Here is a 27671-nt window from a genome sequence, read left to right as displayed (position 1 = left end):
GGGAGAATGGCGAGTTAGTCTCTACTGTGGGCAGAATTTCAGTTTCAGAGGATGAAAATGTTTGGAAATGGCTAGTGGTGATAGTCGCACGGCAATGTGAATATAGTAAATGCTATGAGATTGTACACTTTAATATGACTAATTTTCTGTTACCTGAGTTTCACCTCAATAAAAAATTATTTTTTAATATGTATTTATTTATTTTTGGCTGTACTCAGTCATGTCTGATTCTTTGTGACCCCATGGACTGTACCCCACCAGGCTCCTTGGTCCATGGGGATTTTCCAGTCAAGAATACTGGATTGGGTTGCTATTTCCTCCTCCAGAGGAATCTTCCCAACCCAGGGATCAAGCCCATATCTCGTGTCTCCTGCATTGGCAGGCAGATTCTTTAGCTCTGGCGCCACTTGCTGTGGCTCAAAGGTTCAGTAGCATCCCCAGGGCATGTGGGATCTTAGTTCCCTGACCAGGGATCGAACCTGAGTCCCCTGCACTGCAAGGCAGATTCTTAACCACTGGACAACCAGGGAAGTCCCAGTTTTAAAACAACAACAACAACAACAGTGAAACATGGCTGGCCAGATTTGGCCCTCAGGTCATAGTTTGCCAACCCCTGACTTAATCCATTAAAAAAAATTTTATTTTTTATTTATTTGGCTGAGTTGGGTCTTAGTTGAGGCATGTGGGCTCTTTAGTTGTGGCATTCAAACTCTCAGTTGCAACGTGTGGGATCTAGTTCCGACCCCCACTGAATGCTTTAGGTGGCCCCGGAATGCCTGGAATGGAAACACAGGCCCCCTGGATTGGGACCTCAGAGTCTCAGCTACTGGACCACCAGGATGGTACAGGACTTAATCCATTTTTCTTCAATTTCCCCTCCTGGTTCTCCTCACTTCTCCCAACCTTAGGTTAAACTCTATCACCACCTTTCCTTATACTCACCCCCCCTCCACCCTCACCTGAACACTCTGCTCCCCCTTAAACTATGTAACCCCACTGTCTCCCCATTTACCCACACCTCTTCGTCATGACACCTGCCAACACAGCAGGCTCTCTCAGAGAAAGTCAACAAAATGCACACTCATTTCCTGGAGGGTGTAACATGACTATGTGATGTCTACGTGAGATTACATTTCATTCTGTAATTTATTACACTGCATTATAATTCAGTTCCTAATCCTGCAATTACATAGAACGGTTTCTATGATTACACAGTCTGCAATTACACAGTCATTCTTCCCACCATCACGATGGACAGTCACTAAATGAGAGGGAGTGCTGGGTTGACATCAGCACCCGCCCCCACCCAACTCCTTTCTGGGCAGAGGCTGCAGAGCTGCAGCCACACTTCGAGAAGTCCCTGCATCAGTGTCTGCACTCAGGTCCACAGGCCACAGGAGCCCGAGGGCGGGAGTGGAGGGTTGGAAGGCAGAAACAATCGGAGATGTCTTGGTTTTGCTTCCACTTCACACTGCCGGCAGTGGGGCATGGAAACATCTGATATTTTGGAATTCAAATTCCCTTGTTCAGTGAGCAATTTGGAAGGCACTGAAAAGCAGTTGTGGGACTTCCCTGCCAGTCCAGGGTTTAAGACTCCATGGTTCCATAGCAGAGGCACAGGTTTGATCCCTGGTCGGGGAACTAAGGATCTTGTATGCCACATGGCATGGCCAAAACTCAAAACAGCAATAAAAGAAAGGCAGCTCTGATGGAGGCAGATACAAGGTATGTGCCCCAAGTTGGAGCTTTCTAGAATCTCCCAACTGCCCCTTCTGTGAGGGTGGGGAGCCTCAGTTACCCCTGGTAAGCCAGTTCTGTTGGAATGTTCTAGAAGGATGTGGTTCTCCCAGTTTCAGAGAGCAAAGGAGAGATCCAAGTTAGATAACAAGATGCCCACATGTGTGCTCAGTCACCCAGTTTTGTTCGACTGTTTGTGACCCCATGGACTATAGCCCGCCAGGCTCCTCTGTTCATGGGATTTCCCAAGCAAGAATACTGGAGCGGGTTGCTATTCCCTTCTCCAGCATCAAACCCAGGATCAAACTTGAGTCTCTTGCGTCTCCTGCATTGGCAGGTTTTTTTTTTGTTTTTTTTTTTTGGTGGCTAAGTCATGTCCGACTCTTTGCAACCCATGGACTGTAGCATGCCAGGCTTCCCTGTCCTTCACTATCTCCCAGAGTTTCCCCAAATTCATCGTTGGTGATGCTATCTAACCATGTCATCCTCTGCTGCCCTCTAAATAAAACTCTGGTTCCTAGGCATCACCTCCAAGATTCTGACCTCTTCAGTTTGGAAACAGAGCCTAAGAAACAGAGACATTTCATAGCAAAGGAAATTTTACTCATGCCATTAAGACTCTCTTCTAGAGGCTCATGTCTTCAAGAGGCTGAATGGAGCTGGGTGTGACTGTGGACTTTTGAGGCCCAATCATTCTCTGTTATGGACCATCTCCATGCAGTGCACGGTGTTTAATTTCTGTCCACCAGATGCCAATAGCACCCACCTCCAGTCATGACAACCAGAAATGTCTCCAGACATCACCAAATGTCCTGGAGAGACACAATCCAATAGTGACCCACCAAATTTTAAAATCTTAATTTAACCGCTAAGAGTTAAGATATGGAAACATCACTCACAACAGTAACACATGAGAAAGGATTCCAGTGTTTGATGAGAGGGGACTGGACACCCTGGCAGACAAACAATGAATAGTTAGGATTTAACAAGACTAAATACAGTAGTCTCTACTGAAACATCAAGCATTCATTTCTGTTAACCCAGCAATCGCATCTGTATCAACTTACCCAACTGAAATAAAAAATCCAGTAGGAAAGCTGTGTTGTGCAATGCCGTTCACTGCCGGACTGTGATATTCTCCAGTCAGGATGATTGAGTAAATGGTGGTCCATCCTGATTATGGTATTTTTTATTATATGTAACAATCCAAAAAGAGCTGATAGGTGCCTGTGCTGATTAGAATGTTCACAATATGCTGTTAAAGTTAAAAAAGAACCTTGCTGGGGGAGAAAAAAAAAAAAACCTGGGTACAATTTGATCCTGTGTTTCTGAAATAAAAATGTGTTGTGTGGGAGAAAATACAAGCAGGCTGTAACAGAGTTTATGTAATATGAAACTTCTTTTTCAAAATATGTATATATTTGCACCATGCACACAGGTAAGACTGAAAAGGTTTGTCACCAGAAATTTGTTGTCTCTGAGGAGGTGTGATTTAATTTTGCTTTTTTCAGTTTGCTTAGTTGTAAATTCTCATTTCTTCACTAGAATCACACACCATCTGTTATTTTGTAAAAGCCTCCCTTATATGCCTGCAAGCCCTAAGGGCTTAAGAATCTTGAAAACGTTTAAGTATGTGACCCTGAAAATGTACATGTTGTTGAGGGTCGATAAATGCCCCACCTCCCTCAAGTGGGGGCTGGGACCAATCTAAGGTCGATGCTATATATTGCTCAGCCCCATTTAAGGTCCCCAGTTACTGGTAGTTAACGGCTCACTGTCACAGAGTTGGACACAACTGAGCGACTGAGCTGAACTGAATGGCTCACTGGCGACCCCTGCAGGACTCCTTCCCGCTCTTCTTTGCGTCACCCTGGGGGCTATCTGGGGGTCATCTCTTGGATAACCCAAGTCCTCATCTCAGGGTCTATTTTTTGGAGACTGAACTATGCCTGCGCCCTCCTCATTCTGTCCTCTGAGAGTCCTGTAGCTGCCCCTACAGGGTAGAGTGCGGCTGGCCGTCTGTCCTCCCTGCGCCATGCTCGGTAAGTTTCACAGGGTGCGCTGGGGCACCAGGCTCATTCCACCCTCACCCGCCTCACTGGCTCCCCGCCAGCACCTGGTCTCCTCCCACGTCTTGGCCTGAAGCAGGGGGTGGGGAGAGTGGGTGGTGTGTAGGTGATGAGCAGACCATCGGGCCAAGAAGGGAACACAGATGTATGTGAAAACCCAACCAGGAACATTTAATAAAAAAATAAGCAAGTTATCCAGAACCCGACCGGGACAGCAGTTAGTTACCCCTCACAGGACGAGGCACCGCTGGCCGGTTCTGACATTCGTTTCAGGCTTGAAGGCACGGTGAGTCCTCCAGGATGTGCTGGGGGACGTCCTGCCCAGGCCATGGATAGCGCCCCAGTGCAGCGGAGCCCGTCCGAGGCCCCAAACACATGATCCCACCAGAGGCTTGGACAAAAGAATGCCATCAAGCAGGTAGACCACACCTGAGATGCAGGGCAGGGCGGCCAAGCAACCGAGGACAGGGGGGTCCTCGCCCCCTCCAGGGGGGCTGGGTCTAGGGGAGCCTTGCATGAGGGCATGGGGTCACTGAAACTCGTGGCTCTCCCTGTTGAGGGAAGAGTCACCCCTGCTCCTGGGCAGTGGGTGGGGGGGGATGTTATGTACACACATTTCAGGTGACGGGGGTGGTGCAGAAGAGGAATCAAACTCAGTCAGCCCCACCGGGAGTCCGCGAGGTCAGGCATGCAGCAGGCACTCAATAAGTGCTCGCTGCATGAAGAAATGGAAGGACTCATCCACCTCCGGGGGGGATCGAATGCTGACTGAACAGCTGTTGTCCTGTTTTCTGCATCTCCAGTGCAGGAGATGCCCTCTGGATGTGTGGAGAAGAAACCAATTAGAGTGAAAAGCACCTTGATTATCTTCCGCCCTAGCACCACGCTCAGCTCCCGGCACACAGCAGGCACTCCATAAATGCACTGAGTCAGTGAGAACTTTTGTGTCACAAGTACCGGGCACAGAGTCGGTGTTCAGTATGTGTTCAAACAAATGAAAGCATGCCTCACTTGTCCCAGAGCCTGGGATGGCGCCTTGCATACAGTAGGCACTCAATAAATACTCGCAGGAATTGAAACAGTGGATGTGTATCACTAAGGCCTGATTCTTGATGGGGGATCGATAACGCCTGATGACTGACTCCATCACTGATGGAGGGAGTAATCAAACCTCATTCACTGCCAGAGCAAGGGAACCTGGCACCCTGCGACCGATCCAAGTGTTGGGTGCACCCAGAGGTGAACAGTTCCCACCCAGGCCGCCTGGCATACAGTAGGCACTCCATTAATGCTGCCTGCGTGCACGTGATTGCTGAGCAAGAGCCGGCTGGACGCCGCCCAGTGCGGGGAGCCCTCCGGGGCCTGCCAGGGGCCACAGGGGCCCCGCCGTCCCGGGTGGGCGTGTGGGGGCCGGGCCAGCGACCGCTGCTTTGGCTCCTCGGCCACTGCCCCTCAGAGCTCTCAGAGCTCATCCCGGGCGGCACTGTCCAGCGGGGACTGGAGCACGTCGGAGTTCTTGGCCTCGCGGCTCAGGGCCTGCTGTTCCCGCATCTTCTGGGACTTGGCGCGGTCCCAGTCGGTCTTGACGTGCTCGTTGTTCCACACGACTGAGGTCTCTGTGTCGCTCACATACCCGTCGTCCCCTGTGTAGTGCGTGGGGTAGATGAGCAGGGGCTCCACGGAGAAGGCGCGCAGGTCCCGAGGGGAGAAGTGGGCCTTGTATTCAGACCTGCAGGGGAGGAGCGGGGTGGGGGTCAGAGGCAGATGGAGACAGAAGCGCGTGGTGAAGGGGACTCATGAAAGAAGCGGCAGAGGAAGAAGGCAGAGGAGAAGCCCCCTCCTGGGGCCCGCGAGCCTCACACCCCCTAACCAGGCCAGCTGCCCAGCGAGACCCCAGCTCCCCTTGCCCACTGCCACCCCCGCTCACACTGGGTGCTTGTCGAACATGACTGGCAAGAACTCGTCCACGGGCAGCATTTTGGAGAGCGGCCGGGCAGCCAGCAGCTTGCGGGCGCCTTGCAGGGAGATCACGTAGGCCAGGGTCCAGTACGAGTAGTCGGCCTCCACCAGGTTCCTCACGCGGGGCACGGCCTTCTCGGGGTGCTCCACCTGCATCCGCTTCCGGCCCACGTAGCTGGGGTGCAGAATGGGGGCTCTCTCACCCTCTGCCTGTCTACCTGCCCAAGAATGCTAACCCAGGGAGCCACTGAGCCGCTGTCAGACCCTGGGAGTGGGGTCTGTTGGGGAGCACTGAGGAGGCTGGTGTGACTGGACTGGGTGAGAACAGACCCACAGAGGTCTAGGGCCCACAAGGAGGAGAGTGGGACTGAGAAGGAAGCTGCTCCGGGTTCAGAGGGCAGTGGGACGGGTGGGCAAGGTGGAGGGTTCAGGTGAAGCAGTCAGGAGTGAAGGGGACCCATTACTACTCATTTTAATGACACGCTGGTGAGTCTGAGGCTCAGAACCCAGATCAGGGCTCTGCACAGGGGAGGGATGAACCAACCCACCTACATGAGACTGTTCTGGAAATACTTTGGCCACCCTCCACTTAGAAGTGGTCTAAGATCCAGGCTCCCTGGGCCACACCCCACACTGGGCACCAAAGGCTCCACCCTGCTCCCAGGCCTTGACCACACCCACCCAGACCACACCCCCAAGTTCTTTAGCCACACCCACAGGCTTCCAGGTCAAATCTAACCACACTGGCTAAGTAAGAGGAAGGCCCCAGTCAAGTCTCCAAGCCCCGAAAGAGCTGGCAGGCTTCCAAGACCCCTGACTTCCAGGTCAGGTTATGAGTCCTCCTGCCAACCTCCCACAAAACCCAACCTATTAACCTGCAAAGGCCCTCAGAGCTAGTCTCCAGGCCACACCTCCAAGTTCCGGCCCCACCTCCAAGTTCCGGCCCCACCTAGGCCCGACTCACATGAGGTCCCAGTCCAGACCCTCCCGCTCCACGTCCCGCATAAGGTTCATCAGTCGCCTCTTGAAGAAGATCTCGAAGCGTAGGTCATCCTCAAACACGAGTGATTTCTGCAGCCCGCGGTCCACAACCTGAGGGAGGAGGCTCCGCTGAGATCTTGGAGAGATCAAGCCCAGGCCTGACCCCAAAGCCAGTTCTGCTTAAGAGGTCTGGGGCACCAGGAAAAAAGCAAAATACACACACACACACACCACCACAAGTTCAGATCTGCCTCTTGGCCAAAACCTTCTCCTTACAACTTGGAAGCAGGTTCCACAGCCTCAGCCTGGCTGCCCCTTCCCACCCCAGGGCCTGGGCCTGCCCTGTGCCTTTGATACAGAGCACCCTTCTCCCACACAGCAGCAGGCAGGATCCTTCTCACCCTGCTGGCCTCAGTTCCAGTGTCAACTAGAGATCCTTCATGACTATCACCCAAAACTGCTAGTTGGGGACGATTCATAACCCTGGACCTCTCCTGTAGGTGCCTCTCACTTATTTCAACGTTAGTCATTTCTCTGTGGTTTAGTCTCCCCAGCTCCCAGGGGTGTGAATCCCCTGTGAGGGGCTGGGTGTGCCTTCGGGGCTGCCGTGTCCCCTGGACCAGCACCAGGCTGGGCACGCAGTCGGTACTTGACAGGATCTTCCCTGAACGAATGAACTTGATAATCTTCATGACTGAAGACGGTCTTCTTCATCTGGGAAAACGAGGCTCAGATTGGGAAATGCCTTCCGTGCTCACAGAGGCAGGGCTGGACTTGAACTGGATCCCCTCTGGCTCCACAGCTGCCCGGACACCGCAACCTTTGCCCCGTACCTTCCATGATGAATGTCAGAAAAAGAGAGCAACCTGGGCGAGAATGCACTGCCTCAAACACCAAATCTGGCCTCAAGTTGGATGGTTCCAGGTTCGAAGCCCCATCTGGCATCCTCGCCCATCATAACCTCTCCCTCCCAGGGTGTCTGATGAGCCTCTGTGGCTGATGGAATACCAGTGTGTGGGGTGTGCATTAGTTAACATCACCATGGCTGGTGCTATTAGTAAGCTCTGAGCACGGTGCCCAGGCTCTAGATACTTGGCAGTGGCTGGGTATGAAGAGGCTTCACTTGGAGGTCCCGGGCCTCAGACCCCACCTGTTTCTAGAGTCAGGCTCACCCCTCCTCAGACTCAGGACTCCCATCTGCACAGCGGGAGGACAGCAGCTGCCCCACCCGGGGTTCAGGTGCCAATTCACCCAAGCAGAGAGGCTGAGTGTCCCGCAGTGGTTTTGGAAGCCTGCCTGCGGTGCAGGGGATTCCCTCCCTGAGCTGTTAAGAAGCCCGAGGAGGGGACTTCCCTGGTGGTCCAGTGGTTAAGAATCTGCCTTGCAACGCAGGGGACACGGGTTTGATCCCTGGTCGGGGAACTAAGGTATGGCATGCCGTGGGACAATGAAGCCTGTGAGCCACAACTAGAGATGCCAAGCGCCGCAACTGGAGAATCCCCTAGCTGCAACGAAAAGCCCCCGTGTGAAGGGAAGATTCTGAGTGCTGCAGTTAGGACCGGAGGCAGCCAAATAAATAAAAATCATAATACATAAGATTAAAAAAAAAAAAAACAAAGGCTGAGGAGGGTCCCGCCCCCCTGCCAGACGTACCTCCTTCCAGATGTTATAGTGACTGAGGAAGCAGCCCAGTTCGCCCTTGGTGAGGGGCCGCCCATGGTAGGGGTCCCGGTAGCCCGGCAGCATCTGGATGCCCAGAGCCTCCACCTGGCTGGTGTTCATGGCTCTGCAAGTGGGGAGGGGTGGGGGGCAGAGGAAGACTCACAATCCCACCAGTGAGTGAGCCTCCCTTCCCCAAACCATCGCGGACCGGATGTGGCCTGCCTGGGTGTGGTCTATACCCCTGCGCAGGTCTGAGCACCCGGCCAGCGTCAGACGCACGCCCCCTCCGCGGGGGCCATCAGGGTGGTCTATACCCACCCGTGGCGCCGCCCCTCCCCCGGCAGGGTTCAACTCACTTGCCGTCCACAGCCTCCACCAGGCGGCAGGCTATCTCCTGCTCTTCCAGGGCCCGCAGCATGCGTTCCCGCCGGTCCTGCCGCCGCTTCAGGTTGATCATGAAGACCTGCAGCCCACAGCCTCTGTTGGACCCTCAGGGCTGGCCCCCGGCCCCCACCCCGAGGGAAGGCCCAGCCTACCTCGTCAAAGCCCATCTTGTCTGGCGTCTTGGTGGGCACTGAGATGAACCGTGAGGGCTCCGAGGGTGGGTGCTTCACTGGGGGGCAGCAAAGCCGAGGGGTCACCAGGGGGTCATGGAGACGGAGGGCTCCAGCCTTGCTCCTGATGCCCCTCCCCAACCTCTGCATGGCTCCGTGTCACCCCGGGCTCCTCAGCCTGATGCTAGAGACCCTGCCTGACCCAGCCCCGCCCACAGAAGCAGTGCCAGTCTCTCTCCTCTGCCTCTTGCACACTCTGGCTGTTGGCACTGCTCCAGACTTACCCATCCCCTATTCCTACCTCTGGACCTTTGCACATGCTGGGCCTCTGCTGAAACCCTGTTCCTTCCTCGCTTCCTTTCCCTGAGTTATCAGCTAAGATGTCTTCTGGGGGAGGGGGGCGATGCACCAACAGGAGTCTCCTGACCTCCCCAGGCTGAGTCGGGTACCTCTCTGGAGGCCCTCACAGCACCCGGCCTTCCGTCAAAGCCTCATTCGGCTGCCCTAAGTCCCAATTCTCTGATTATCTCCCGTGAGCTCCACCAGGTCCACCCACTCACGTTGGCTCCCTGGCACCCAACAAGGAGCCTGGCACACACTCATAAATCAAGCAAAGGAAGGACATTCCTGCTGTGTTGATGTCCAGTCGCTCAGTCGTGTCCGACTCCTTGCGACCCCGTGAACTGCAGCACACCAGGCTTCCCTGTCCTTCACTACCTCCGAGAGTTTGCTCAAACTCATGCCTATCGAGTTGGGGATGCCATCCAACCATCTCATCCTCTGTCGCCCCCTTCTCCTCCTCCCCTCAATCTTGAAAATGGACTAAAAAACCTCTCAGAGGGTTCTATCATGAGACGATGCCATGAAATCACCTGTTATTTTGGGTTAAACTGTGTCCTCCCCCCAAAAGATACACTGGCATCTTGATACCCAGTACCTTATTTACAAATAGGATCTTTAATGAGGTCATTAGGGTGGTGGGCTCTAATCAATATGGGCTTCCCCGGTAGCCCAGACGGTAAAGAATCTGCCTGCAATGCAGGAGACCCAGGTTCGATCCTTAGGTCAGGAAGATCTCCCGGGGAAGGGAATGGCTACCCACTCCAGTATTCTTGCCTGGAGAATCCCCTGGACAGAGCTGCAGTCCATGGGGTCACAAAGTGTCAGACTCGACTGAGCCGCTAACACACACACACTTGGCATGTAATCAGTATGATTGGGGTCCTTATAAAAAATGGGAAATCTGGACACAGAGACCCCCACGGAGGGTAGACGGGGTGAAGACACACAGGGAGCTGGCGGCCGTGTGACTGGAGTGGCATCTACAAGCCCAGGTATGCTAAGAATCTCAGGGTGGTCATGAGCGCTCCCCTTTTAGCTGCTGTGGGCAGTGCTCAGACCACATCCCCAGAGCCCTGTCTTGGCCCATCCCTGATGGTTTCCCATAGAAGGAACAGATCCACAGGGGACTATGAGCCTGCTGAGGCCCAGAAAAGCCCAGCATGCCGGTGAGTGTGGCATCCACCTCCCTAAGAACAAAGGCCTTGTGTGAGCTAGCAGGGCAGACACAGGCCCCTCTGTCTGGGAGAGGACTGAGTGAGGCCCAGAGTCCACCCGGAGCCTCCCACCTCAAAGCCTGGGCCTCTTCCTCTAGGAACACTGCACCCTGGGGCTTCTTCCTATTCGCGACCCATCACAGCTCCTTGCCACCCGCTGCCATTCTCAGGGGACCCTGGGACCCAAAAGGGCAAGGCTTTGGGATCTGAGAATCCAGCTGCAAATCACTCTCCCTCTCTTCAGTCTCTGCCTGCCCCCTTGGGGTGTATGTGTGGGAAGGATCTGCCTGTGGGAAGTGGAGGTATCTCTTTATCTTGTCTTATTAGTTCTGGGGAAATGGAGCATATTAGAGTCCAGAAAGAGCAAGGCAATGCAATTATGTCACAGTGATATAAAAATGCAACACCCCTAGGGACTTCCCCCGTCATCCAGTAGCTAAGAATCCACCTTCCTGTGCAGGGGATGCAGGTTCAATCCCTAGTCGAGAAACTAAGATCCCATGTGCTCTGGGGAACTAAGCCGGCACACGGGCCTGTGAGCTACAGTGGAAGATCCCAGAGGCTGCAACTAACACCAGACGCAGTCAAATTAAAAAAAAAAAAAATTTTTAACGTTGCTAGACCAATTATAGGGTGAAGGATTAAACTTGACCACAGGGAGGTCTGGCCTTTGCTCTCTGCTGCTGTGTAGTTGAACACCTTGGAAACGTCTTTGTTTATTTCAGGCCTTGGGCCATAATGGGTATCTATGCCAACAGTGTAACTTAGGGTGGGGGTCTTGGCTCAGGCTCTACAGCGACTGGAGACGGGGGTCAGCCACATGGCATCAGCTGTATCTGTATGAGCCCCAGCGTAAGCCCTCGACGCAGAGGCGTGGGGAGCAGCCCTGGCTGGCAGCACACCATGCATGTTGCCATGCGCTAGTGCTGGGAGAGACAAGCACTGTCCACGCGACTCCACAGAGAACGGACACCAGGAATCCCTGTGCTTGGAACTCTCCTGGATGCTGCCCCACGCACCTTTTCCCTTTGCCGAGATCGCAACTTGTGTCTTTTTGCTGTAATAAATTGTCAGTTTAATAGCTTGCAGTGAGCTCTGAGTACTTCTAGCAGATTATCCAACCTGAACATGTTCTTGGGGACTCCTGATGTAACTGATGTAAGAAGTGAGAGCAATCTTGTAGATATCTCCTAACTTTGCACCTACAGAAGCCATGTCTAGAATTCTCTGCAATGCTGGCAAACAAGAAATGCCCTACATGCCCCAGAGAAGATGGGTTAAGTGACCTATGACACAGCTAAGAGTAAATAAATCTGTAGCTGAACATCCACATGGAATACGAGACAGCAAGGCAAGGGAATGAGTCACAGCCACACTCAGCAGCCAGTGACGGCACAGACAGGGGCACTGAGGGGAAGACACTGCACTTGAGCAGCACACGGTGTGATTCCACTGATGCGAAACACAAAATGGGAAAGCGTGTCAGCCGGTGGATTCAGGGCAGTGGGGACACGGGAGGGTCAGGGCTTGGTCTCCATCTACATATAAAGGGATGTAAAACAATCATCACTGCACACCCATGACCCGTCACTGCTCTGTGTGCTAAGACTCAGAGAACAGGCCTTACACTGAGCCAAGTGTATGGGGCCAATTGGGAAAGACACTCCATGAGCAGGCAGGGAAAGGAGCAAGTTGCTGGATTCCCCATGAACAGAGGGCGTCTCTCCGAGGTTTTCTGTAAGCTTGAAATTTTATTGTAAGAAAGATCTTTGAACACATGTAAAATCACATGCATGGCCTGTGACCAGGTACCCACATACAAGTAGAGAGAAAAGAAGGTTTTCAGAAGAACTGTAAAGAAGGATTTGTAGAAATATCTGAAACTTCCAGACCCTCCTTCTATCTGTCCTGGGTGATCTGCTCGAGCCCGCAAAAAACCAGGAAAATATTCATGCCTCTGTTGTGTTTGAGTTTATAACAGGGGAGTGAACAGTTTCCTAACCAGAAACAAGAATATATGTGAAAATTTAAACTAGGACCATTAATAGTAGCCACAGAGAAGCTTCTCAGGGTCCAATCACCAAAAGGAGTTGCCAATAAGCAGAAACCCATCTCTTGTGACTATGGCAGGGTTGCCATGCTGGGCCTAGGCAACCGCATGGGACAGACACTTGGGTGTTGGGGGCAAGGGGGGCCCGGTCTTCGCCCTAGTGACCTTGCAGCCTCCAGGTGTTATCTCAAAAGGCCCAAGTGTTAAGTGTTAGTCGCTCAGTTGTGTCTGACTCTTTGTGACCCCTGTGGACTGTGGCCCGCCAGGCTCCTCTGTTCACAGAATTCTCCAGGCAAGAATATTGGAGTGGGTAGCCATTCTTTTCTCCAGGGGATCTTCCCGACTCAGGGATCGAACCCGGGTCTCCCGCATTGCAGGCAGATTCTTTACAATCTGAACCACCAGGGAAGACCCCAAAGCGCCCTCTAAACAGAGAGCAGAGTGTCGTTCCATCTTCAACCACAAGGGGGAGCCATAGACAGAACCTTCTAGAAATGGATGGGGTGATGGGGACTGAGCCCCAGGACAGGGGCCTGGCCCTCCAATCCTCTCTCTGTGCAGTGGAAGGAATCGCTGTGCTGCTTCACAGGCCTTCACAGGGAAGTGGGTGCTCAGCACAGGGCCAGGCCCCCACAGGAGAGGATGTTGCTCCATTGTTTGGTTGCTTCAGAGACTCCCCAGCTGGGGCAGAGGCCCCTTCCTCAAGCCTACCTCACTGGAGGTACAGGTGCTAATATAATTGCCTATGGATTTATTCGTATATGTATTAGAAAGACATCAGCTTGCAACCAGAGTAAGAATACATATTAAAGTTTCCTTTTCAAAGTGTATTCAAATAAAAGAAAGTGTCTGATAAGATAAACATTAAACAAATGGTGGGTCTGGGGGCTGGCAGGGACATGGGTGATGAAATGGCTGACATGGCCACGCGTGTGCAGGGTCATCAGTGAAGCCTCCTACCTTCCCTGGCTCCTGCCTACCCCTGGGGACAAGACCCGCTCCTAAACCCAATGTCTGATGCCCCCACCGTGGCCCTGCCTGCTGGCTCTGTCCCCCTTCTGCCCCACCAACCTTGCCTGTTTTCTGAGCTCACAGCCCCTCCAGCTGCCCAGCTCCTGCACATGCTGCTCCCTCCAGCTGCAATCTCCCTTCCAGCTAACTCATCCTGCATCTTAATGCCACCCCCACCAGAAAGCTCACCCTGATTTCCCCCAGCGTGCCATGCATAGCCGCTTGCAAGCCATGAGAGCGGAGGCAACTGTTCACACTGGATTCTCAGTGCCCGGGAAAGAGACTGATGCCCAACAGACACTTAATCAGAGTTCACAGATAGACGCGAGATGGTGGGGAGAGGGAGGCAACGTGGCCCTCCCGGGGTGGTGCGGACAGACTCACCCATGACCTCCAGCTGCACGTGCATGAAGCTCTCGGCCTCGTCCTGGAGGGTGCTGTGTGACCGCAGTGGCACCGGCAGAAAGCCGTACACTTCCTTGTTGCACACGTACATCTGGACCTCTGGGGCCAAGGCAACAACGATGAGAATTGAACACAGAGCAGTAAGGCCGCGGAGGCAGACTCCTAGCAGCAGCATTAGCCTCACTGCCCAGTGTGGGGCTGGGGCATAGATGGGTCCAGCTGTTCCCAGCAACTGGCAGAGACCACCCCAGCACTCCATCTGAGAACTGCAGTCAGAAGAAGGGTTCACAGGGCCAGGCGAGAAGACAAAAAAACCTCCACCTTGCATGGGTACTGACAGTCCCTGCAGGCTTCCATGACAAAGCAAACCACAGAATGGTGGGTGGGTGAACAGCAAATACTCACATTTACGCACAGAAATGAGATGCAGTTGGACAAACCATGAATATCATTACCTCTGTCTGTTTGTCCTTCTCTGAATAGCTAAAACATTTTTTTGAATGGTTTAAAACTTTACAACAAGTATATATATATATATATATATATATTTAAAGTGATAATCCCAGTGAAAATGATTTTCATTCAAGGTGTGTGGGTGCTAAGTCGCTTCAGTTGTGTCTCACTCTTTGTGACCCCATGGACTGTAGTCCATCAGGCTCCTCTGTCCATGGGATTCTCCAGGCAAGAATACCAGAGTGGTTGCCACGCCCTCTTCGAGGGGATCTTCCTGACCCAGGGATCGAACCTACATCTCCTGAGGCTCCTGCATTGCAAATGGCTTCTTTATTACTGAGCTACCAGGGAAGCCCTTCATCAGAGGGCCAGATAGTAAATGTTTAGGTCTGTGGGCCAAACTGCTCTATCTCAATAACTCAAGTCTGCCTTCAGAATGTGCCCATAAAGGGCATGGAAGCTCTGCGCCCCTCACCACACCTTGCCCCATGCATCTCTTCCTGCAGGTTGTTCCGGGATTATATACACTTTTATAATAAACAGTAACCTGAGCGACTTCACTTTCACTTTTCACTTTCATGCATTGGAAAAGGAAATGGCAACCCACTCCAGTGTTCTTGCCTGGAGAATCCCGGGGACGGGGGAGCCTGGTGGGCTGACGTCTATGCGGTCGCACAGAGTCGGACACGACTGAAGCGACTTAGCAGCAGCAGCAGCAGCAGCAGTGAGTAAATGAGTTTCCTGAGTTCTGTGAGCTGCTCTTGCAAATCAGCAGAACCCAAGGAAGGAGCTGTGAAACCTCTGATTTATAGTCATTTGGTCAGAAGCATGGGGGCTTCCCTGGTGGCTCAGTGGTAAAGAATCCGCCTGCAATGTATTCAGGAGACGCAGGAGATGTGAGTTCTATCCCTGGGTGGGGAAGATCCCCTGGATGAGGAAATGGCAACCCACTCCAGTATTCTTGCCTGGAGAATCCTATGGACAGAGGAGCATTGCGGGCTATAGTCCATAGGGTCATGCAGTCAGACACAACTGAGTGACTGAGTATGCAGTAGAAATAGGTGACAACTTGAACTTGTGGCCAGCATCTGAAGCAGGAGAGGGGTCAGTACTGTGGGCCTGAGACCTTAACCTGTGGAATCAGATGCTATCTCCAGGTAGACAGAGTCAAAATTGAAATAGAATTGAGCTGAATTATCAGACACCTTGCTGGTGTCCTAGAACTGCTGGTTGGCATGGGAAATTACCCCATCTCCAACATACAAACACGGGAGTTGGATCCAAGAACCCAAAAGACATTCTAGCTTGGGTCCATATGAGTGAGTACAGATGGTGGGCTGCATTTGGCCCACGGGCCATGAGTTGCTGACTCATCTTTAAAATAAATGACAAATCAGCATTCAGTGTTCTCTTTCTCGTAAAAAAAAATTTTTTTGCCCTAAGTATACAATTAAGAGAGCAACTATGGTCAACTATAGATAATTGGAAGAATATAGGAAAATATCAATAAGCCTCTGAGTGAAGTCACCCAGCAGAGCCAGGGCTGGATACAGCTGCACCCGAAGTCATCGCTGTACTCTGTAGTGCTGGTTCTGTGAACCTTCTGTGGGCTGAGAATTGGTCCCAAAGAACCAGACAGACACCCCATGATGGCAAATCCCCTGTGGGCTCACCTGCCTGCTTGCAGGAGAAGGCAAAAACAATGATGTCATCAAAGGACCAGGTGTAGTCAGGGTGTGGAGGGTAGAAGGCCAAGTTCCTGGATGCCGCCTTCCGCAGGTCGATCAGGAAGGTCGAGTGCACCATGGGGACTGCAAAGCAGCCCTGGCGGTCCCGCTTGCGGATGGGGATGTAGGCAGGCGTGCGCTTGTAGTAGCCCTGCGGGGAGTGGAGGCAGAGTTCTGCGTGGGGGTCCCTAAAGGGCAGGCTGGAGACCAGAACAATGGGAGGCCCAGAACACCTGGAGAGTAAGACCAGGTGTCAGCTTCTGGCTGCAGTGGGCATTCCCTGAGTGCAGAGCCCTCAGCAGGGCCAAGCAGTCTCTAACCCCCAAACCTCAGTCGCTGGGCAGTGGCAGAGAACACAGGGAAACAGTCACTCACAGACCCAGATCAATACTCCTGATCAGAAAGGCAGCATTTGGGAAGGGAAATTAAAAACCTGAAAAGGGACGAGATACTTGAGCTTCTTTGATTTTAAAATTAAAACACCAGAAGCAGGACTTCAAAAAAGTCAGGGGGAATGTTTTAGAAGTTCTAAAAGCTTCTGGAACAATCTGGAATTGTTATCTCTCTTCTTTGTACTCTTTACAAATTGGAATTGTTAGCATATAAATTTAGACTTCTATGAATACTTTAAAACATAGACACCAGTGAATTATTCACTTTTAAAATGGTGAACTTTATATTCTATGAATTATGTATCAATTCAAAACAAAAAGACAGGAAGAGATAGGATAGGTCAGCATCCTGGCTCTATCCACCTGGCCCCCTTCCGGGGGCACAGCCCTGCTCCAGCATCTGTCCTTCACTCCCTCTGGCTTTCCCTACAACCTCACCCTCAACTCTGGGGTGGGGTGATCAGAGCCTGGCATTTTCCTGGCTTCAGTAATTGGTTCAGGTGGAGAAGGAGACTGGACAAGGTGCAATCAGAGTGAACAAGCTGAATGCTGCTGGAATTATTCCCCAGGAGTTTGAAAATGAAGTCTCTCAAGGGAAGGAGGAAGGGAAGTGTTGGCTGAACAATGGATCAAGCCATGCCTGAAGCCCTCTCCTGGCACTACCGGGCACAGCGATGTTTGCACAGGCAAGTCACTCCCTCTCTCTGTATTTGTGTTTCTGCCTCAGGGTACTGGTGGCCGGGGGCAGCGGGTGGGGTGGAAACAATCTCAGACCATCCCCTAATTTAAGGATTGTCACAATGGTGTTTATAAAATGTTCACGATGAGGCAGCATGGTAATAAGCTAGATTTCAAACCCAGCCCCTACTTGCTCTGTCCAGCCCCCGCCACCCCCAGGCCCCTGCCCTACCCCAGCAGCCCCCTGACCTGGGATGTCATCCCACACCAGAAGTTGGAGTATGCAGCCCGGGAATCCAACATGGGGGCCACCACCGTCTTGTTCTCTGCGATGAGCAGGGTCAGTGTGTCAGGGTTGAGGATCAGGTTGTCGGTGTCCACAAACTGCAAAACACCCAACGTGGCATCAGCATGGGCCATCAGAGTCACCTGGGCTGACATCAGCGTGGGCCAGCAGAGACACCTGGGCGAGGCCACGGCTTGGAACAACTGGGGCCGAGGCCAGAGTCCTGGGGGCCTGGGGTACCCTAAGTAGCACATGAGGCCTTGGGAGCCCCCGTGCTTCTCAACAGACAGCTCTGACCTAAGTCACCAGCAGAGTTACGGTCACATGATGAAATACACTACACGGCAAGAGAAGGGATGGGCCACATGGCACAAAGCAATACAAACGGGCGCCACGCACAGTGCTGGCGAGACCCCGGAAGTGACAGCGGGTGTACCACGTGGCTCCATTTATGGGAACTTTCAAGATGGGCAGCGCTGGTTGACGAGGAGGACGGTTGGGGCAGAAGCCACCTCTGCAGGGAGGGGCTGGGAGAAAGACACTTTTTTCTATGTGAGTTAAACACCAACCAAAAATTTTGTAAAAATGGGATCTTTACGTAAGGTTCTTTTTTTCCTTTAACACTTTGAACATCGGAGTAAAAAGATGATCACTCGATTTGTGGCAACCTGGAAGGAAATTCACCAACCCACAGACAGGGTCATCACGGAGGGGTGTGCGCCTGCTGGTGTCCCCTGTAAGCCACACGGCAGAGTTGTTCATCACACAAGCTGGGAACGACTCAGGAGTCTAGCCGTGGAGAAGCAGCTACAGAAACTGGCCCTGTCCTACTGTCTGGCTACAGAGTCAAGACAAGTGAAAATCAAGCAACAGAACACAGGTAAGGATCTCTCTATCGACCGGGATGTGAAAACACAGATCACAGTATATTAGAGAGCTGTCAGGAGGTGGGATTCTTGTTTTTTCTTCTTTTTTTTTTTTTAAAATGCATCTAGTCCACAGAACGTGCTTTCCATTACCCACACAGGGTTTTCAGAATGCTCGAATCATTTGCTGCAAACAGCAAACACTAGAACACCAGGTTTCTCCAGCAACATGGGAATGGCATTGCCACAAGGGGAGGCACAGCTGGAGATGGGAGGTGGCTGCCCCTTGGGGCAGACCGTGCAGTGCTGTGACATGCCCTGCCCAGCCGCTGAGGACATTTGACTCTGTGACCTTGGAATATACACGCGGTGAAAACGGCCAGGACAGTCTGGTGGTTTCTCAGGAAGTGAAACGTCGAGTTACAGCGAGTTCACTCAGAGACACAGAATGAGGAACCTGGAGACGTGGGCTTAATGGACATTTGTGCACCATGTTCAGCAGCAGAAGCCAAGCAGTGGGAACAACCACGGGTCCGCCAGCCGAGGAAAAGAGAATGTGGCCCTTTCACGCACAGAACATGACTCAGCCGTGACGAGGAGTGAAGCAGGGACACACGCTGCAACACGGGTGAACTCTGAAAACGCCAGGCCGAGTGAAGTCAGACTGCATAGTTTACGAAATGCCCTGAACAGGCCAACACACAGAAACACTCAGCACATCAGTGGCCACCAGGGACTGGGAGAATCGGGGGTGACTGCTCACAGGCACTGGGTTTCCCCTGGGGGTGATGGAAGCTAGTTTTGGAACCAGACAGAGGCTGTGGTTGCAAAACATGATGAACGTACTAAATGCCACTGATCTGTACACTTGAAAAGGGCTAATTTTATGTTACATGACTTGTACCTCAATTAAAAAAACACAGCCAGAGTGAGTCTCTCTAGGAGGTGACATTACAAGGTATGTTTTTTTTTCCCTTAAGCTAACTCTTACTGTTTCTTGTGTATTTTCTTACATGTAACACCCACAGTATCCATAAATAGAGAAAGAGGGCTTTTTAATAACAATTTTCAAACACGAGGGACTTCCCTGGTGGGACAGTAGATGTGGATCTGCCTGTCAATGCAGGGGGTAGTGGGTTAGATCTCTGGTCCAGGAAGATTCCACATGCCTGGTGTAACTGGGCCTATATGCTACAACTACGGAGCCTGTACACCCTTGAGCCCGTGCTCCACAAAGAAGAGTAGCTCCTGCTAGCCACAACTAGAGAAAGCCCACGTGCAGCAATGAAGAGCCGGAGCAGTCAAAAATAAACAAATAAATGCATGTACGCAGGTACTCAGTCATGTCTGACTCTTTGCAACCCCACAGACAGAAGCCCACTAGGTTCCTCTGTCCATGGAATTTTCCAGACAAGCATACTGGAGTGTGTTGTCATTTCCTCCTTCAGGGGGTCTTCCCAACTCAGAGATGGAACCTGGATCTCTTGAGTCTCCTGCATTGGCAGGCAGATTCTTTACCACGGCACCATCTGGGAAGCCCCAAATAAACGCATAAAATTATAAAAAAAAAACAAACCCAAAAAACACTCAACAAATGATTTCACATTCCAATATGGATTACCAAAGCCCTCAGTTAAAAATACATCAGCGTGTCAAAAGCTGCTTTGAGTTCTGAACCAGATCCCTGAGTTCCACCCAGGTTTGCTGAGGGAAAAAAGTGAAAACCAGCCAACCTCAAACCATGAATGCAAAACCCAGGGAGGCAGACAAGGTGGCCCTGGGCTGGATGGTTCCCAGAGGTCTGAGCCCACCTCTGTCCCTCACTGGTTCTGAGACGCCACCCAGCAGGCTATCACCTCTCTAAGCCTCTATTTTCCCGTCTATAAAATGGTCTGATAAGGCACCAAGTCACAGGGATCCCAGGACGAGCCTGTTACCTCCTTCCTCCTCCCAGGAGAAGGCTCTGTCCTCCCCACAAGGCTCACGTCAGGATGTGAGGTCCTTCTGGCATCCAAACATCCAGCAGGGACTGTTCTTTCAGACTCAGAACACATCCTGAAGCCACAGCCCCATCAGCGCCCACCCTGGCTTCCTGATCCCCCTATTCCTGCCCAATTGGCCCTGCCCCCATGGCAGCCACAGGGACTTCTGAAAATCAGAAATCAGAACCTAGCCCTCCCCTGCTCATACATCCTCCATGGCTCCCCATTACCCTCAAAGTAAAAGTCACATCCCTCCCTCTTGGCTTGTATAGTCCAGCCCCCACCCACCACTTCAGCACCACCCCCTCCCTCCATCACTCCACTCTGGCTACACTGGCTTCCTAGCCAGTCCTGGAATGTCCCAAACTTGCTTCCTACTCTGTTCACTCTGCCTCAGACATTGACCCCCAGCTCCCACTGAGGCTGGCTCCTCTGCTCCTTCAGGTCTCCGCTAGGGCCCCCTCGTAAGGGAGGTCCCCAACCCCTGGTACCTGTGACTGTGACCTTATTTGGAAGCTGGGTCTCTGCAGATGTAATTAAGATGGAGTTCATCCCTCTTATGCTGTTGGTGGGAATGTAAGTCGGTGCAGCCACTATGGAAAACTATGGAGACGACTCAGAAAACTAAAAATAGAATGACCGTATGATCCAGCAATCCCAGATCCGGGCATATATCCAGACAAAACTCTAACTCAAAAAGACACATGCACCTCTCTGTTCACAGCAGCACTGTTCACAACAGCCAGGACACGCGAACAACCCGCAATGTCCATCAGCAGACGAGTGGGTAAAGAAGACAAGCATATACACAATGGGACAATGCCGTGCGCAGCAACAGGGATGCAGCTAGAGAGGCTCATACTGAGTGAGGTAAGCCAGAAAGAGAAAGGCAGACACCGTATGACATCACTTACACGCAGAAGCTACAATATCGTGCCGATGAACCTGTTCTATATAACAGAAACAGACTCACAGACTTTGAGAGCAGACTTGCGGTTGCCCAGCGGGAGGAGGGGTGGGGGTGGGAGGGGCTAGGGGTACGGGATTAGCAGATGTCAGCTATTATACACAGGACAGATAAACAAAAAGGTCCCACTGTATAGCCCAGGGAACTATATGCAACATCCTGTGATAAACCACAGTGGAAAAGAATATAAAATAAATAAAACAATAATCACTTTTAAAAAGAGATGGGATTCATACTACATTTGTGAAAGTGAAAGTGTTCGTCTCCAGTCTGTCTTGACTCTGCGATCCCGTGGACCGTACCCGGCCAGGCTCCTCCGTCCACAGGGAGTCTCCAGGCAAGCATACTGGATGGGGGGGTGCCATCTGCCTCTCCAGGGGATTTGCCTGACGCAGGGACTGAACCTGCCTCTCCCACACTGCAGGCAGATTCTTTACCATCTGAGCCACCAGGAAGACCATACTAGATTAGTGCATGCATGGCAAGTCGCTTCAGTCGTGTCTGACTCTTTGCGCCCCTAAGGACTGTAGCCCGCTGGGCTCCTCTGTCCATGGAACTCTCCCGGCAAGAATCCTGGAGTGGGCGGCCATGCCCTCCTCCAGGGGATCCTCCCCCTGCAGTGATCGAACCTTTGCCTCCCTGCAGCTCCCGCATTGCAGGCAGGGTTTCCACCGCTGAGCCACGGGGGAAGCCCCATGCTAGATTAGAGTGGGCCTTAAATTCAGTGACTGGTGACTTTATAAGAAGAGATCACGCGATCACAAAAGCTGAGACTGCAGGGATGCTGCCGCAAGCCAAGGAACACCTGAAGCCTCCAGAAGCTGGAAGCGGCCAGGAAGCCCCCTCCCCTAGGTTTCAGGCTGCTGGCCTCCAGAAGTGTGAGACAAGAAACCTGCCCTTCATCAAGTCAAGCCCCTCGGGGCTAGCCCTTTGTTACAGGAGCCCCTGAACACTGACCACGCTGCCAAGTGTCTTTCAGAGCACTGGCCGCCTTCTGATACTTCCTCGTTCGGTTTTGTTTGCTTTCTGGTCACATTCACCTTTCCTGGGAAGCTAGGAAGGTGGGGCTCAGCTTGTGCTTATTGTCACTGTGTCCCCCAGGCCTGGCACGAGGAGGGCAGGCACAGGGAGTGGCTGATAGACATAACGCTGATTGATACATTAAGAAGGTACAGACCAGAGCTTCCCTGGCGGCTCAGCGGTAAAGAATTCACTGGCCAGTGCAGGAGACACAGGTTGGATCCCTGATCCAGGAAGATCCCACATGCAACTAAGCCCGAGCTCTAGAGCCCATTCACTGCAACTACCCAAACCTGTGCTCCCTAGAGCCTGGGCCCCACAACAAGAGACGCCACCGCCGTGAGAAGCCCGTGCACCTCAACGAAAACTAGCTCCCACTCGCCATAACTAGAGAAAGCCTACATGCAGCAACCAAGACCCAGCGCAGCCAAAAATAAATAAATAAGAAGATAGAGACCAGGACTTTCCTGGTGGTCCAGTGGCTAAGAGTCTGCCTGCCAATGCAGGGGACACAGGTTCAACACATGTTCAGTCCCTGGTCCAGGACAATCCCACACGCCACAGAGCCACTAAGGCAGTGTACACAGCTACTGGAGCCCATGTGTTCTAGAGGCCGTGCTCCACAACAAGAGAAACCACTGCCCCAAGGAGCTCGCGCACTGCAACCAGAGAGCAGCCTGCACGCAGCGCAGCCAAAAAACTTTTTTTTTTAAGAGAAGGAAAAGATCAAAGCTTGGGGTCTGGTGCATAGATGGGAAACCACCATAGGCAGTGTTAGTCTGACATTATTACATTCAACCTCCACAGAGTTAAGCTCAGTGGTCAGTGGCCCCTGCCCATTGCACCAAGTGAGGCGACCATGTCTGGTCAAGGGGCCAGGCTGAAGGAGCTCACAGAAGACTCGTGATCTGTGGGCATGTATCCCAATATTGCACTCAAACCTCACCCAGCCTCTTCCTGCCAAGGGCCCAGGAGGAGGAAGTGAAAGTCAGGGGTTAGCAGATCAGTATCGCCAACACCCCCCAGCCCCCACCCCATCCTCCTGCTTCTCGGAGTCACCCAGAGGTCATCACTGCAACTGGGCAGAGATATCAGATCACCGGTGATGGTGATAAAAGGGGAGATGAACAGGTGTCCAACCACAGGGGACATAAAAACCCACTCACTACTGATGATTAAGAACCGAGGTGGCCGAGGATCAAGACCCAGCTCCTCCACTAACCAGCTGTGTCACTCTGACAACTCACTTCCCCTCTTAAAGTCTCAGCTTCCCCCTCTGTAAAACGGGGTTAAGGTTGGTCTCTGAATCCCACGGCTCCACCTTCCCTTGGAGACCCCAGACCTTCCGCTGGGGACCCCTGGGTTGGGTGGCCGAGACACTCACCAGGATGTAATCAGCCCACATATCCCGGGCTGATTTCAGAGCCGCCTGGCGCAACTTCATGACATGCTCGTAGCGTGAGTCAGACCAGTGTTTGGGGCCCTCCTCATCTGGGTAGGACCTGCGGAGAGGCAGCTATGATGGGAGAAGCACAGGGCACTGTGGGAGCCCAGAGAGGCCTTGAGCTGGCTGAATGTGGGGTAGTCAGAGAGGGCCTCCTGGAGGAGGGGATGTGTAAGCTAGATCTGAAGGCTGGGAAGAAGCAAGGAGAAAATAGAGGATGACAGAGGTATGGTATGTCCCAAGTAGGGGACACAGTGTGTGCAAAGACCCAGAGGGGAAGAACGCTTGGAGAGGGGTGAGGGGAGAGGGGCAAAGGGGCCTCTACTGCCTTGTAGGGACACGCCCCCATCTCTGAGGGGAGGGGGAGTCGAAGAAAACTGGGAGCCTGTCCTCCTAGACTCCTAATCTGGCTTGGGCAGTGGGTGGGTACAGAACTAAAGCCTGAAAGAATGAAGGGAACTGAAGTCCACGTCGGCCAAGGGCTCAAGGGAAAGGTAAACAGCTGAGCTAAGAGAGACAAGGAATAAAGCAGCGGGTGGCCACCACAAAGCCCAGGGAATGCAGGAATTCCAGGTGGAATAAAAAGAGGGGGTAAAAGTCCACCAGGAGGATTATGGCCCACTGGGGAAGCTGGAGGCGAGGTGGGTAGGTAGCCAGAGCCAGTGCTAAAGGCTGCAGAGCTGGGCTGGAGCGTCAGGGGCTGGTGGGAGGGGCGGGCATGTCTGTCTCAGGACAATGGGAGCCACGGAGGGTGTGTGAGCAGGGACACAGACAGGTGCAACTGGAGGAGGGCATAAGGGCAAGGCCTGGCGCTCACCTGGGCTCCTCCGATGGCCGCCACTCCACAGAGTGGTACAACCCCTTCACAGCCACCAGCCACTCCCGAAGCACTGCTGACGTGTTGTCTGCATTGTGGTCCGTGGCCACCCTGTAGGCAGAGCAGGACAGGGAGTGAAGTGAGGGAGACGGAGGCAGGGCAGGCAGCAGTAAGGCCACCAGGGCTGCCACATACCAGCTGGGCCTCACACCAGCTACACAGCCCTGGGCACGACACGCCCCCACCACGCCCCAGTTTCCTCATCTGTAACACGGAGGGGTGAGGACTGGGCCCACTTCCCTGAGTTGTAGAGGGGACCACACAAGATCATTTTGGAAAAACACATTAGATATGATGCCAGTACTCTAGGGCATCTAGGATCTTACAACCATATGTGCTACTAAATATGTACAATTTAGTAAAAATACATTTATATCACACAGTCCGGTCCTGCCTTCTTCAACTCTCTCCTGTGAGCAGTGGAGTTGTCACTCATTCAAGAAACATTTCTTAAGCCCCAACTAAGTGCTTGGATTATCTGGACTGGAGGGAAAAGGAATAAGCCACCAGCTGAGAACTATTCTCCCAGATGAACTGTTCTTTAGTTGCCAACAACGCTAACACTGATGACAGTAATAACAACAAAACCGAACAAAATTATTATTATGATATTCACAACTCGGGACACAAGGGCTTCACACTCATTAACTGGTTCATCTTCAAAAACAACTCAATCGAGTTATCTTAGTATTCCCACTTTTCAGATGAGGAAACTGAGGTAGGAAGCGATGAGTCATCAGCCAGATTTGTTCCTGGCCCTGCCCCATTTCGCTTCCAGGAAGGACCTGCTCCCCCACTACCCCGCCGCCATCCGCCGGGCACCCCACCCACCCACTCCAGTAGTCAGGAGGCAGGAAGTCTGATTCAGGCTGGGCTCAGGGACCAAAACGGCAGCAGGAGCGAAAAGACGTTCAGTTAGTAGAAGTGCAATGTGGGCCACGGCAACGCCCCAATGCGGGGGGTGGTTCTCAGGCTTCCCATCTTTCAAGCTGTGAGTGCTCCCAAGTGGGTTAGGGGGTTAGTCTCAGGCTGCGCGGCACCGGTGATCCCGGATATGTCCTAATGGGAGTGGGGGCAGGGAAGCCAGTAGGCGGCAGAACAGTGGCTCGCCCCATCCTAAAGGGGCCAGCGGGCTCAGCGCGGTTCCGCCGGGGCTAACGCGGCGGAGGAAAGCAGGCAGGAAGGCGCACGCAGCTCTGGTCCGCTCTGATGAGGGACAGCAGGCAGGGCGCGCGCGCGGCGCCGGTCTGACCCGCCCGAAGGAGACAGCAAGCAGAGGGCACGCGTGGGTCTGGTCCGCCCTGCCCAGTGCGAAGACAGAGGGCAGGGCGCGGCGTGGACCCGCCGGGACAGGGACAGCAGGCCTGATGCGGAGCCGGTGGGCGCCGCGCTCACCACAGCGCCGTGCGCTCCCGCGGATGCCGCAGCCGCTCGAGCGCGCCCAGCGTGGCAGGCAGCGCGTGGGCCGCGTTGCGCGCCAGCAGCGCGATCAGCACTCGCGGCGCCTGCAGCGGCGACTCAGGGCTCCAGCGCTCCTCGGGGAAGTAGGCGGCGGCGCCGGGCGGGCCCCCCAAAGGCGGCAGCGCCAGCAGCAGCAGCAGCAGCAGTACCGGGAGCGGCCTCCCGTGTCCCCTGCACGCGCGTGGGGCCGCCGCCATCGCGCCACGAGTCGCCTTTAAGCCGCTTTTCTGCCGGCGGACGCGGACCGCGCCTTAAAGGGGACGTCAAGACCCCGCCCCTGCTCCGCGCCTTAAAGGGGAGGAGAGCTCCAGGCCGAATCAGGCTTTAGGGCCCGCCTCCAAACGGTCTTAAAGACACAAAGTGCCTTGTACCCTCAGCAGCAGCCCGCTAGGAGGAATGACGTCAACTTATAGGCAGGCTTGGGATCCCCCGCCCCCTCATAGACTTGGAGAGCTCTGAACTTGGGTCTATGCAGTAAAAGTGTGCAGAGCTCAGAATCTAGCTTGCCTCAGAAACTGCTCCCCGCCGGGATCAACCTGATTCTCTGTCCCACTTCTATTTGTAGCTCAGTCGGTAAAGAATTTGCCTGCAGTGCAGGACACCAGGGTTCGATCCCTGGGTTGGGAAGATCCCCTGGAGAAGGAAATTGCAACCCACTCCAGTATCCTTGCCTGGAAAATCTCATGGACAGAGGAACCCAGTGGATTGCAGTCCATGGGGTCGCAAAGAGTTGGGCACGACTGAGCGACTAACACACACACCGATTGTGTCACGAGGCAGACCTGGATAGTTAGGATCTGGGTTGAGACTCCTGAGGTCTGAATCTCAGTTTCCTCTGCTGAAGCATGGTTTTACCATCTTAGTTTTCGATCTCCCAGAGATGTCCTCAGGGGTTGTTGGATACTAACAGCATGGGCCCTGGAGTCCCCAGACCTGGCTATAAATCCAGCCCGCACGTGGGGTCGCTGTGTGAGCCTCAGTTTGCCCATATGTAAAATGGAGTCATAACGACCTCAGGATTGTCAGAGGATAGAACTCGCTGAGCACATGCTCTGGGGACAAGGTATGCGTTTCCCTAGAAATGCTACAAGGGGATTGTTTTCCAATAATTAATTTTTCCCAATAATCTAATGTGTTTCTAATCACTTTTTGTTGTTGTTCAGTTGCTAAGTCGTGTCCCACTCTTTGTGACCCCGTGAACGGCATCACACCAGGCTTCCATGATCGCTTTTGTGTTGTTATAAAAAATTGTTTTAAGAAAGATGCTCCGATGTCTCTAAACGTGAGCGGTGGGGAGAGGCTCAATATTGTGAAGTAAAATTCAGAGCACAGATTGTGTGTCCTCGATATGCTCAAGGAACATGAGGCAAAAGTTTAGGAGGGAAAGCTAAGGAGAAGCTCATTCTCCTGGGGGAGGATGAGCTTTCCAGGGCAGAATGGGAGAAAACCAGGGAGCCTGCATGTCCTCCCTCTGAAAGCTGAACTGAGAAAAACACTGGGGAAATCCCTCTTGGGACTGGTGCCGGAAGCAGCT

General features: G+C 53.0%; 1 protein-coding gene across 1 annotated transcript; it reads right to left on the bottom strand.

The window, feature by feature from the left end:
* Positions 1-4993: 4993 nt before the first annotated feature.
* On the bottom strand, positions 4994-26675 carry COLGALT1 (collagen beta(1-O)galactosyltransferase 1). The gene is made up of 12 exons (XM_040241118.1): positions 26072-26675; positions 24617-24727; positions 23740-23857; positions 17484-17618; positions 16111-16315; positions 13964-14083; positions 8945-9021; positions 8765-8871; positions 8400-8532; positions 6730-6857; positions 5734-5940; positions 4994-5535 (listed from the first exon to the last, which is right to left on the bottom strand). The coding sequence occupies exons 1-12, from the start codon at positions 26332-26334 to the stop codon at positions 5268-5270; spliced, it is 1872 nt and encodes a 623-aa protein (XP_040097052.1). The 5' UTR covers positions 26335-26675; the 3' UTR covers positions 4994-5267.
* Positions 26676-27671: the final 996 nt, after the last annotated feature.

Source organism: Oryx dammah, unplaced genomic scaffold, assembly GCF_014754425.2.
Source record: "Oryx dammah isolate SB20612 unplaced genomic scaffold, SCBI_Odam_1.1 HiC_scaffold_5, whole genome shotgun sequence".
In the NCBI taxonomy this organism is placed as follows: Eukaryota; Metazoa; Chordata; class Mammalia; order Artiodactyla; family Bovidae; genus Oryx; species Oryx dammah.
This window is presented reverse-complemented; position numbering and strand designations above follow the sequence as displayed.